This window comes from Colossoma macropomum, unplaced genomic scaffold (genome assembly GCF_904425465.1).
Source record: "Colossoma macropomum unplaced genomic scaffold, Colossoma_macropomum, whole genome shotgun sequence".
In the NCBI taxonomy this organism is placed as follows: domain Eukaryota; kingdom Metazoa; phylum Chordata; class Actinopteri; order Characiformes; family Serrasalmidae; genus Colossoma; species Colossoma macropomum.
This window is the reverse complement of record NW_023494784.1, coordinates 40,003,582-40,017,359: the sequence shown is the minus strand read 5'-3', so window position 1 is coordinate 40,017,359 and position 13,778 is coordinate 40,003,582. Positions and strand designations below refer to the sequence as shown.

The following is a 13,778-nucleotide window of genomic DNA, read 5'->3' as shown; positions in this document are numbered from 1 at the left end:
TGGATGCTTCATTTTTAGGTTTGCAATAATTGTAATTGTAATACAAAAATTTATATTTTTTTCATATTTCATTAAACATTTTCATTATTAAATGCTTAATTAATAACAAGCACATGGCTTGACAAGACAACAAAGGCTGAAACAGAGAGAGACAAGAAGAAGGCAAGACAGGATGTTACACTAACCTGTTAGACTACAACTGTTCAGACTGAAGAAAGTAAAAGTTGGATGTATACAGAACTGTAGGACTTCAAGAATTTCAAAACTTCTGCTTTCAAAACTGGATCAGCTAATTTCTCCAGTCCCGAAATGATTATTACATGTTGTTAAAAAAAAAGGTGAAGATGGAGGTAAAACATTAAATATTGTGGTTTTTGTCTTGTTTTCAATTTAATACAGGTCAAGCAGAATTTATGAATTACCGCTTTCTTTTTTTTACTAGTGTTTCACGAACTGTCTTAGCTTTTTTATGTAGGGAGGATGGCGCATGAAGTTTAGCTTCATGCTAAATTACCAAATAAAAACAAAATATCAAATATACATGCTCAATAATTTTATAAACTGTTACTGAGCATAGGTATTTTAATGAAGCAAAAATGAACTGACAATTCTTGACTGAAATCAAAAGTGAAACTCAGGACACATTCGGATCAAAATCAAAACCAATTTGCCATATTATTCATGCCTTTGAATTTACATAATGATGCTAACAGTGCTTCAAAAACAACAAGCAACAGCTGGAGGACTAATTTCATTTTAAATAGCTTCATAATTAATAAGAATTTCATATTACACTTCATGGTTTCTCAAATGCATTTGAAACTGAATTCCAAAGTCTCACCAGACAGATAACAATTTGTTTTATAAAAAAATGGATGTGGCTTTAGTGTCTAGCAGTCAAAATTTCTCAAACAGAGGTGCTTTAAGAAGGCAGGTCACTTTAGTGTTTGATAAACCCTACAAGCATCTAACAATGCTTTGCGGGAGCAAAGAGAGTTAAGCGGTTTCTTACCAAAATGTATTGTGTTACTCAGTAGTATTTAGTTGATTTAAATAAAAAATAAATCAAATTTGACTGATGAAATCAATCAAAAATGAATGTTAGTTAAAGACTGTGTAGAAAACAGAGACTTTGGAGTGCATTTCACTGTTGATCTGCTGCTGTTCAAACTGTTTGAACAGTGTTAGATTTTGACTTTTCACTGTAGACATTTTTAATCTTTCTCTTTGTTTTTTCCACAGAATGTTCAGACTTTTTTTCTCTTTTGGTCAGAAACCAAAAGTGACTCTTTTAGCCATTTTTGGCAGAAAACTTTCAGTGGCCAAAGTCTCTGGTTTGTTCTTACCTTCTCACACGCCCTCCTCATACGTACTGCACACAATTGAAAGTGAAAGTAGAATGAAGTGTATATAAAGGCACAAAAAGGTGCAGACAGAAAGCAGCAGAGATCTCAGCAACAGCTCAGACGCCTTATAAAGGTAAGCCAAACTGCCTTTGAATTAGCTTTGGGATGAAATATTTCATGTGTGGATTAAGATCATTTTCTTGAACATGGATTAAAGAGGAATTCCACAGATTTTTCTAAATTTCTGCACAAGTTGTTAAGAGGTACACAAACTTATTCAGAGTAGTTTGATGTTAAATGTTTCACTCTAGAGAAAATTACTGAGTAAGTTCTGGTGATAGGAACCAGATGTCCACAGTGTTTACTGCCCCCCTAAGCTCTCTTTCAGAAAATTATTGCATAAAATAGTTTTGAATTCATGCCTTACACCAGAAATACTGTGATTTTGCCGTAACCATATAGTTGACATCAATTCATGTTGGAGCAATACATGCAGGACAATGTAAGCCCCCCAAAAAAATCAGAATTTTGACTTTATTGGATTTTTCAGATTTACTACTATTTCCCAATTATCAACCTTAAATCTACTATTGATTATTAAATGAACAACAACGCAAATTTGAAACATTAATAAAATGACTATTTTTGCATGGCAGACATTATGACCTCTGGTTCTTATTCTTATCACTAATCAACAATTCTTTTATGTAGACAAATTGCTTTAGCCTAATTTTAGAGTACTCTGCAATGCCAAGAGCAATTAACCATTGAAAATCATGTTTAGATTTTGACTTAACCCCTTATCAAGCCATGGGCCAACAAAAGAAAAGCTCAATTAGTTTGCATTGAAGTCCCTGTAGTTACAGAATAATAAGCCTTAGTATGTAATAAGCTTGGAATGTTAAGGGGTTAATCTAGCCAATAATAATAATAATAATAATAATAATTGGGATAAGTGTAGAAAGAGACTAAGAGGAAGAAAGTTAAAGTTTTGCTAGATAGAGAAAGCCTTAAAGTTTGTGCATATGGTCTTTATTAAGTCCTTATTTAAAATTAGTTTCAAACTATCCTTTCACTAAGTTTGATTGCACTACCAATTCATAAATTGCCTTTTAATTAATGAACAACTAACTAAAATGTACACAGCTACAAATGCTAAACACCATTGCTTCGATGTGATGAAGTTCAGAACCAGTCATTAAACACGCTGCCAGGGAAACAAAGATGGCAGCTTTGTGCATTAAACCTAAACCTTGTAAACACTTATTATTTACAGCTGGTACTGTGAAGGGTGGCCAGTGAAGGATGACATTCCAAAGTCTGGGTGTCACAACACTTAATGATCTGTATTGTATTAGCCTAAACCTGCTAAAGCTGCTAAACCTGCTATAGTTCCACACCTTTTAATCTAACTTTACGTAAGCAGATACATATTAATAGCTAAAGAATGCAAAGACAATGAAAGGTGGTACACTAAAGCAGACATGAGAGACACTTTAAGTTTTGTTTCCAAATAAATGATTTCTTCCCAAACAGGTATGTTTTAAACAACCCTTCGTCAAATAACCACAAACATATATTTGTGATCCATGATATTTTGTGTACTTGTTTACAAATAACTAAAAGATCAAGGTTTAAAATTGAGGTTGCAATTTGTTTGCTAACTATTCCATTATGAGTTAATTTCTTTCCATTATGTTCATCTGAAAAAAGAATCCAGGTAAAATATTATTCCCCATGGTGAAGTGTGAAAGCTTGGGTGTCCTAGTCGAGTGTCAGGTCTTGTTGGTTTTCTAAGTGAAAACAAGTTAACACGTCCTCTACAGAGAACACACTTCTGCTCATTTTAATGAATAATGTCTGTTTATTTGCTGAATTGAACATATTGAAAAAATAAAACTGCAAAAATTATGGTGCATTCAATATTTAATATTTTGTTTGTCCAATGTGTTAAACTTTGCAAATAAATATAAACAGTGGACTAAAACTTACAGAAAACTTTCGGTAACACTTTCTATGAATGTCACCTTTGTAAGCATCTATAAACACATTCATAACATGTTATAATGCATTCATAAGACATTATAAACATAGCTATAAATGTTTATAAAAATGCATTATATGTTATAGCCATGTTTATTATGCATTATGAATTGTTAACATAATACATTATAAGTACTGATCATAAAAAATTATAAGAGCTCATAAGTCGTATTTGTCTGCTCTAAGTAAAGTGAAGCGTACTGTACTAAAGCCTCCTCCAGTGTTCAGAGTGAGTCTTCAAGTTGAAATATTTACTGAAGGATTTACTGAAACACTAAAACATACATAATAAAGCACATTACAGGCTTCAAACGTCAGAGTTTAAACTAGAGCTGCCATCAGTGTTTTACCCAATGTGGGAAAGGTAATGTACACCACCGTTAGCTTGGTATTTGTTTTTACTTTACGCTGTCTAAGCTGGGACTGACTTCTTTGGCACTGACATTATAACATGTTATTAACACTATTTATAATGCATTATATTAACAATTCATAATGTATAATAAACATGGCTATAAAGTGTAATTCAGTATAATTCTTTTTTATAAATATTTATAACCATGTTTATAATGCCTTATGAATACATTATAACATGTTACAAATGTGTTTATAGATGCTTACAAATTCATAGAAAGTGTTACCAAACTTTCTAATAATTTCACTTTCTATTTTTTCTGGTAGGTAATCAGATATATCAGATATAAAAAAAAATCCTGATTGGACAAGTTTGGATTGGGCATTTCAAGATGTTAACTCAAACAAACCTTAACAATGAAATGAGAGTATTACTAAAACAATACTTGCTGAGTTTAAATACAAAACATGATTATGTTAAATTAAAAGGAAACTACAAGTTACAGACATGTGAATCATTAGTCCTTTTTGAGGGCTTAGAAAGTCCTGAGATTTCTCCACTGCTAAATGGCAAATTCCACATTTCATTTATAAATAAGTAATAATGCCATATTATTTGTCTTCAGTTTCACAGATTCGAACATGGGGTCATCTCAGTCCAAACCTGGTAAGTTTAAACTTGCATGTTGAATTTTTAAGCAATTTAATGTCTAATTTAGCTTCCAATAATAAACAGTAAAAGAATAATTTGACATCTTGACTATCCTAAAGCATGACACTTGAACTCTGCTGTATAACACTGACATAATTGTATAATAATAATGTTATATTAAGTAATATGACACCACATGAAAACATATGACTTCGGCCATGATATATTTATGGTATGGTCACGCATATGCCAGGGCTCAATGAACTTGTTACTGGATACTTTATCTCTAAACAGCAATTAAAAAATCTTCTTATTCATGCATTAAATCAGAAGTTATTCTCATATAACCAATCTTGATTTTGAATTTATAACATTTCTATAAAAGGCTCCTGTATTAATTACCAAAGGAGTGAAGATAATTCATTAGTTCCCTATAACAGATCTTGAAACCACCCCCATCGCTAATGCACCCATCGGTGTATAAATCAGGCACATAGCCATTCAGTCTCTGTAGATGAACATTAGCAGTAGAATGAGTTAAAGTGAACAGTACAGTTGTGCATAGTGTCAACAGTAAAGTTTGGTGGAGGAGGGATGATGGGCTGCGGCTGTTTTTCAGTGTTTGGGCCCCTTAGTTCCAGTGAACGGTGATGTCAATGCTACAGCGTACAAAGACATTTTAGAGAAATGTATGCTTCCAAGTGTTTGGCAACAGTTTGGGGAAGACCCTTTCCTGTTCCAGCATGACTGTGCCCCTGTGCACAAAGTGAACTCCAAAAGGACATGGCTTGACTCCAGTGGCCTCTACAGAGTCGAGTCCTGACTTCATCCCTACTGAACACCTTTGGGGTGAATTGGAACATCGATTGCGAGCCAGACTTTCTTGTCCAACATCAGCATCTGACCTTCAGAAATGCTCTTTTGACTGAGTGGGCACTGATTACCACTCATGCAATGCAATGTCCAACAAGTTTATACAGGTGCGATGGTCAGGTGTCCACATACTTTGACCATACAGTGTACTTGATTAAAATCTTTAGCTAATTATGAAGAAATGAATGTCTCGGATCTGAGATAGTCTTGCAAAAGCTGGATTCTGTGCTTAGCCTCGGTTTCAGCGTTGTTTCCAGTCTGTAGCTGAACTACAGCTCTGCTTGTTAAACCATGCAAATAGTTTGTTGTAGTTTGGTGTACTGTTGGAGTCTTGGTGACATGGAATGCAACCATCAATGATTCTTTAAGAAAATTCTGCTTCCTCTCATTATTAGGGAACAAAAAACAGATCCTACTTAAGGCAGGTTGAACTTAAGCTGTAGTTATCTGAAACATTGTATTGATTGTATTTCCTGTTGAATGAGTATTATTTCTAACAATTTCTTCTTCCCTGTAGAATTTGTCACTGTTTTGGCTGAGAAACACGTAAAAGTTGGACAACCTGTTACTCTTCGCTGTGAGGCTAACACAGAAGATTTCATTGCCACATGGGAGAAGAAAGGACAGAAGTTTAACTGTGTGCAGGACAAGCATGAAATAAAACAAACTGGCAAAACATGTAGCTTGAAAATTATAAATGCTCAGGAAGAAGACGAAGGATTCTACACATTAAACCTGACGAATTACGCGGGTAGTGTCTCATGCTCTGCCATGGTCACTGTTGGTATGTATGAATTTTGCATTCCAGTCATCAGAGAATTCACAAAGATGTTACTTCCAACATGTTCTTAGCAAGACGCAGCACTCTGTAACACTCTACTGTCTGCCTAATGCTAAATAAGACCTAATTTTTCAATAATAAAATCATTTAAAAGTATTGCTGTTTTACTTGTTTCATTGTGCACTTCTTACAGAACTCAACGAATGGAGGACAGTCCAGTGGAAGTAAGTCCATAATCATTCTTTAATGATTCTGTTTAAAAGAAAAGAAATGTCTATTTATTTATTTATTTATTTATTTAACATTCTTTCCTACACTGTAAAAAATAACTCGTCAGATCACCCTAAAAATTTACTCCATGTGGCTACAAGTAAATTAACTACTTTTATCCAACCTAAATAGACACACACTTTGAATGGACGATTCTTTCAGTCAGTGTCATTTTTTTTGAGTTGAATAAAACTAGTTCAATTAGTTGTTACTAAATTAAGTAATTTTTTTAGGTTGATCTGACGAACCATTTTTACAGTATATGCATGCTAGCCTATACAGGCTGTAGTTATTCAACAATTTATTTAAAAAATGGATAATATAGACTTACCCCCATTTATATATACGGTATCAAATATACTACTGAAGCAATAAGCCATGAGAGGCCATGTGTTACTGTGACTTTATTCCCATTGATAAAATCACTGTACTGCACAGCCTTTCATGGCTTATTGTTTTTCTAAAATGGCAGCCAACAAAATTTGACAAAACACACACATTTTCAATAAACAATTTGTTATTATTAATAATAATCAACATAAACAAGTATTCTGCCAAGAAATAGTTTCTTTAGAGTATGGTGTCCTTGCCAAGCAACCATGGACTGATAAACTGTACATTTAACCTTCAAAATAATCAAGTTAACTTGAAATTTTGTGTTTATTAAAATTTAATATTAAATTAACAAAAAAATGTTTCATGTTTTAAATTTATCAACTCACTATTTTAACTATTTTAAACTTAATGAGTTACAAATATTTCAACTTATCCTGGTTACTTGTTTTTTAAAGTTCAGTAGCAGTATTTTTTTTTTTTACAGTGAAAACATTGATATTGCAGCACATTTCATGAATGTTTCAATTTTTCATAACATTTTCATTCATACTGCAACCCAACAGTGCTTAATATAGCTAAAATATAGCAATTTGAGATTTAGCCACATTCATACTCAATAGAGCACTATTTGGCTGTCTAATCTAGAATTTCAAAACTTACATAGCACACTGTTTAGGAAGTACGGCACTGTTTGAGACTCTGGCACTGTCTGAGCCTGGATTTGATGGTAGTTCTGACTGAAACACTAACATTTGAAGAATGTAAGCTGTTCAAGTGACATTTTTTAGTCTTTTATATTGCAGCTTGACACTGAATCATATCGTCAGTGCTTTTGTTCAAGCCTGCGATATTACTGAAGGAGATGTTTAGCAAGTATGGTATGTTTACTTGTATGGTATGTTTTAGCCAGCTAACTACCCTAGTTCTATTTAAGACAATTAGTTACCACTCTCTCAGTTTAAACAGAACCAGGTTCTTACTTCATCAATTAACTTGGTGCTTCATGTGAGCAGCATTAGAGTAAAAATGAATCCATTAACAACAAAAGGCTTTTTATGATGCGGCGCAGTAATACAGTGTTCAGTGGTTGTGAGGCGGTTGGTGTGCATATATCAAATATTTCACAATGGCTTCAAATGTGTCTTAGCCAATCAGATTTTACAGGCTGAATCTCAAAAGCTTCCCAACCTCCTACACAGTGTATTAAAATTGGCTCCTGCATCCAAATAGTGCAAAAAATATTTAAAATAAAGCCATTTGTAATCCATGTGTACATTTCATAATGGACAAAGTATTTGGTGCACTATTTGGAAGCCAGAATTTCATACGTTGTAGGAAACTATTGGAGATCCAGCCTGAGTTTAATGCTATTTGAGAATGATCTGATTGCAAAGCCGCAGTATTGCACTCTCAGACTTGGGCTGTCAGACCTGAACTCTCAGCAACAGGTATAATGTTACATAGTGATCAAGAGGCTATGCCATCATATGTTGCATTATATTAATTTTTTTAGAAGGCACACACCTCTTTGAATTGAGCAGTACAAAAAGGCAGTTGATGTGGTCTAATCTTTGGATTATATAATGGATTACATTCCTTGTGGAGTTTTACTATTGGATACAGCAAATTAACAAAGCACAATAGATGAGCAGTGGTTGGTGTTGGTTGATCTTATCTTTCTTTTCTGGTTTGTACATTCATTGTGGTCCTGCTGTATACACAAAAATATACTCTGGTACTGAAAGAACCAAAAATGAAATCAGAAATACAAGCAGTATCTCTATTTAAAATGCTTTCTCTCATCTATTAAGTAGAAATATCATAGAAATACAATCCACCTTTTGTTCCTGTACTCATAAGAGAGCTGAAAATGCAAATAAGCAAATAGGTTTTCAGACCTTCATTTTAACAAAATCAGCAAACCAGATTTTAAGACTGGAACTAGCCATTTTATGAATAATATTTAAACAACGGTTATCTCAGGCTCTCTAATAAGATAAATCTTGTCTTCCACTTTTTCCCCAGTGAAGATCCAATGATCAACAAACTAAAGACCTTTAAAACTGGCAATGACAAAGTCAGAGAGCTCCGCTTCCTTCTGTTGGGACCAGTTGGAGCTGGAAAATCCAGCACCATAAACACTATCAGAACCATTTTTGAAAGACGGCAGTTTGTCAACTGTCTGGCTGCAGGAGGGATGTCTAAGAGTTACACCATATACGTGAGTACACAATACAGCCCTGATATTCTGTTGTGCATTAAAAACACAGATAAATATTATGCTACTGTTGCTTAAAATCTCTGCTGCTAGAATTTGAGCTTTTAACCTTGTTTATTGAAAACTAGTTATGTTTTTATTTTATGCATTGCAGACATTTACAGATTTTTTCTGTAAATAATAAATAAATATATTAAAAAACCCTCTCAAAAATGAGGAATTCTGACAGTAGTCACGTTTACATGCAGCCTAATAATTCATTAATAATCAAACTAATAGCTCAATAGGAATAGAATATGTCCATGTAAACACCTCAATCAGAATAGACTACTGAGGCCATTCGGAAAACAATTTCTATCCGATTGAACAAGGTGGGTAATCCTGTAAATAATTCGTTAAATAGAAGAATAATAGCCATGTAAATGTCTGTATCCGATTACACTTTCAATCAGAATATGTAAGTACGTTCTGCACTTGTGCGTTCGCGTCACAGTGAAAGTAGAGAACTCAAACCGGCTCAGGCAAAAGTTTATAACGTTCAACATGGAGCAGAAAATGCTCTGCAGAGGAGACGAAGTTTATGCTCTGATCTTTAAAAGGCGGCGATGGGACGGACGTCCAGCGTAAGTGTCTCAGAACATGACGTCTTCCTCTCGGCTTGCTTTAATAAGTACATGTGAAGAAAGTTTTCCTGAGTCTGACATCATTTTAAAGTAATTAAAAGCACACACGCTGCTCATTGCTGCTCATCTCACTCTGACTGGACTCACATGATGTTCGCTGTCATGGTAACGTTTACTCTAGGCGATCATTTTGGATCTGATTACTTGTAGTGAACATGTAAACGGAGATTTTCATCAGATGGTTGAGAAGAGTGAGCATATAAACATCTCAGTCTTAATCTGTAATCAGAATGTATTGAATCGGAAGAGCATTCTTTCCTTTCCTGTTTATCGACTTCCATGTATGACCTGTATTTCTGTCCTGACCTTGATTTTTGCCTTGCCCTTTTGTCTTGTTGTGGATCTCTGGTTTTCGACTGTGATTTTGGATGATCTCAATGTTTTGCTACATTGTCTTCCAGGAGCCCACCAGAGCAAGGTGTACATAATGTGTGTGGTATATAATGCGTATTTATTTGTTTTTGTTTGTTTGTTTGTTTGTTCCTTTTTTGTTAGTATGAAAAATATTCAATGGAGAAGGATGGACAGTTCCCTTTTGCCTTCAATGACATCATGGGTGTGGAAAAGGATGAAGGGGTGCTCGAGAATGACATCATCAGTGCTCTGAAGGGACACATTAAAGAGGGCTACACGGTAAGATCAAAGTTTTTACTTAGAAGTGTAAAATTCACACTCTTAGGATTGGCTGATGTCACAGGTTTGTGAAAACATGATGGAGAAAAACAAATGTTCAAGCCAGTGACCACAGAGACGTCTCACTCTGCTAATTGTTTTTCCCCCTTTAGTTCAACTTTATGCACTCACTGTCTGAAGGAAGCAAGTATTACCGGGAAAATCCCACCCTGAATGACAAGATTCACTGCCTGGTGAATGTTGTACCAGCAGACAATCTTGCAATCATTCCAGATAAGACGGTCAAAAAGATGAAGGCTGTCAGAGATGCGGCAAGCAAATTGGGTGAGTCAGCTTATTAGAAAATATCAGTAACACTTTAATTGAACCTCCCTACATAACATCGCCATAAACATGTCATGAGAGAAGTCATATGCTGTCATGAGCTTCCATGACAGATTATGTTTAGTAATAGAACAGTGTCATGTTTGTATTACTGGTAACTGTCGTGGCAGATGTTATAATTGTGGATGTAATTAGAGTGCTTCTAGCAAATATTTGCATGTGGCACAAACTATCATGACATCAAATATTATGGCATTTAGCATTTGTCTCTATATATTTAAAATCACTAGTATGCTGGATGACAACATTGACAGCCACAGCAATGGCTGGCAAATACTCAATTTTTTATAGATTTCCTTTTATTAAAAAAATTAAATGGAAATGATTGACTAAGATTTTTTACAATGTTCTGTAAACCCATCCAGTTAGTTGCTACTAAAAAACACAATTCTGGGTGGAGGCTGGACCAGTCAATTAAAATCCACATCATTGATCGAATTTACCATAACAGGTTCCATGAATATCATCTCTAATGATCTATGAAAACATTCATAACAATCATAAGGCATTATAAACACAGCTATAAATATTTATAAAACTGCATTACACTTCATTGCCATGTTTATTATGCATTATGAATTAAACATAATTATAATTATAAACATAATGAATTATAAGTAACATAACATACTATATTGCCAAATTACAGTATCAAAGAAACTCAGTCCCAGCTTGCCTTATGGATATATATTATTATTGATGAACTATTTCTATTTCTGTTTCTGTTTGATAAACTATGGCTGATTCCTAGTGGTCCAGGGTGAATATATAGATATCGCTGCTGTTGGAACAAAACCTCATATCTGCATTTTTTTATTGGTTTTCATTTTTGGTCAAAATCTGAAAATGCCTGTTGTCCTTTACATTGTGTGTAAATTTAATGATGAATAGACCAAAAGAAATGGAGCAAAAAAAAAGGAAAAAAAAACTCATTGTTACATTGACTTACATTAAAAGTAAGGTTTTTTTTTTCTTCTCCTGTAAAGTAATCATTCTGGAGATATGAGATTGGTTCTGACAGCAGTGTTAGGCTGATGTGGTGTTGATGTATGCATAGCAATTCATAATGCATAAAAACATGGATATTATGTGTAATGCATGCCTGTATAATGTGTTAACCTGCCTCAAATAATGTGTAATTTAAATAATTATATTATATGTTTATAATATTATATGTTTATAATGATCTATGAATGCATTGTAATGTGTTATTAATGTGTTCATAATCATGGTATTCTTATTTTCATAATTTACTGTTAAATAGCTGTAGCTAAGTAAATGTGTTTCTCTTGGGTCTTGATCTGTCTTTGTTACAGGTATGCCTCAAGTGGTCTTCCTGACCAAAGTGGATGATACACACCAAAAGACACAGATCAATTTGCGCAATGTCTACAAAAGCAAGAAGATCAGGGATAAAGTGAGTTCATTTGCTAGTTTGAGACCTTGTATGGGCATCTATGAAGACATTCCCAGTTACTACACTGTAAAAGGAAAATGAATGACTCTGTGTATGTGTGTCTGTCTTTGTCTGTGTATCCAGATGCGTGAATGCAGTAATTTACTGGGCGTCCCAACAAACTGCATCTTCCCTGTGTGCAACTATCATGAGAAGACCGGAATCAATGAGGACATCAACTGCCTGATGCTGGACGCCTTAACACAGATTGTTGACTGGGCTAATGACTATGTGGTCAAATGCTCCAACAAACAAACCCATGTAGAATGAGGCAAATAGATACAATCAAAATGGCAATGAGTTTTGAAGAGTCAGTAGTTTTGCCTACGAAACATATATAACAGTTTTGTCTTGTTGAATGTCCAGTTTTCATGCATTATGGGACAAAAATTGTCCTGGGTTCCTTCATCTACCATTCTGTAATGATGTAGTTATTGTAAACAGTGATGGACAGGTTGTATTTTTGGCAAAATATGTGGTAAAATCCATTAATATATGAAGTTTTTTTTTTTTTTTCTTGGTATAACAACTTTTCTGCTTTCATTCTTTTTACAAGTTTATGATAAATATTCTCCTTTCAAGCTTATATAATACAGAATATATTACATTTCTTAAAAACAAAATCCAGTGCAGCACTTCAGAATCTGTAACTGTTTAGAGTTCCAGTTTACCCCTTTTCTCCAGACTGCTCCATGTGGAAAAAATAGCTAAGATTTCATGGAGAAATACTTTGATTTTGTTTTTGTTTGTTTGAATTTGCCATCGATCTCAAAGATACATTCTGAATGCAAAACTGATCAAACATCTTATCCCAAAACATATGACAGTTCATTACATAATAACCAAATTTTCCCATTTATAGTTTTACCATATATACCCCCACAAACATTGATACAGAACACTGATAAAGTGATAAAGATTAGGTTTCAAACATTTAGATAGTTCTGTAAAAGTGTCCAACAGTATCTGGTAACAAACTGTAACAATACAGTTAAACAGGATATGAAGTATATATGCACTGCTATGAAAGTAAGGTAGATTTTGGGGTTGTAGGTAGTGTAGTTAGTGGCAGGAGAGGTAAGCCAGCAACCACAAGGCATTGGAGAACTGTAAGGTTGTGGGCTCAAAACCCTTGGCTGAGTGAGAATTCCTGGTTGTGCCCTTGGTCAAGGAACTTAACCACCCCACCACCCCAGGATATGCTGCTCTCAGGCTGGTTAAAATAAAAAAAATCCATGTAGAGTATTTAACATAAAACTTAGTCTTCTTTGGGAAAGAGACATGCTTACAGTGTCAGATTCATAGATTGAAAATTATAAATAATTAGCATAATTGTCAGTAGCCTATAGTCTTTGATGTTCTTTTTTATTGCTCTGTTTTGCCCCCTAGTGGAATAACAGACACTAGTACTTTTTACTTATCCTTAGTTTCAATTAATGTCCACAAAGTGATTTTAACTTATAAATTATTGTTCCTAAATTAATTTGATAGGCCAGATTAGACTCAGGCTGATTCCAGTCCACAGACTGAATGTTGGGCACCCCTGGTATGAGGAGATATTATAATGCCCTTCAATTGCTTTTATAAAGCCTTATCAAGCCAGTAATTGCTATTTAACTAGCTGTTCTACACATGTGCATTACAAATCTAGCTTACAAATCTAACTAGCTGTTCTATACAGTAAGTAGAGTATCATCATAGTCTTGTGCACAACCTTTACAATATTAATTTTAATGTTTGACTTACAAA

At 34.2% G+C, this 13,778-nt stretch overlaps 1 protein-coding gene across 1 annotated transcript; it reads left to right on the top strand.

Annotated features, from left to right (window-relative positions):
• The first annotated feature begins 1,431 nt into the window (after positions 1 to 1,431).
• On the top strand, positions 1,432 to 12,299 carry LOC118810876 (interferon-induced protein 44-like). The gene is made up of 9 exons (XM_036574999.1): positions 1,432 to 1,479; positions 4,370 to 4,410; positions 5,786 to 6,052; positions 6,243 to 6,273; positions 8,681 to 8,876; positions 10,052 to 10,189; positions 10,342 to 10,513; positions 11,890 to 11,990; positions 12,114 to 12,299. The coding sequence occupies exons 2-9, from the start codon at positions 4,386 to 4,388 to the stop codon at positions 12,297 to 12,299; spliced, it is 1,116 nt and encodes a 371-aa protein (XP_036430892.1). The 5' UTR covers positions 1,432 to 1,479; positions 4,370 to 4,385.
• The last annotated feature ends 1,479 nt before the right edge of the window (positions 12,300 to 13,778 follow it).

Bases quoted from the DNA above. Each gene is read 5' to 3' on its own strand.
- LOC118810876 (XM_036574999.1), top strand. From the start codon at position 4,386: ATGGGGTCATCTCAGTCCAAACCTG. The intron at 10,190-10,341 runs GTAAGATCAAAG...TTCCCCCTTTAG, and splicing joins ACATTAAAGAGGGCTACACG to TTCAACTTTATGCACTCACT. The intron at 11,991-12,113 runs GTGAGTTCATTT...CTGTGTATCCAG, and splicing joins GCAAGAAGATCAGGGATAAA to ATGCGTGAATGCAGTAATTT.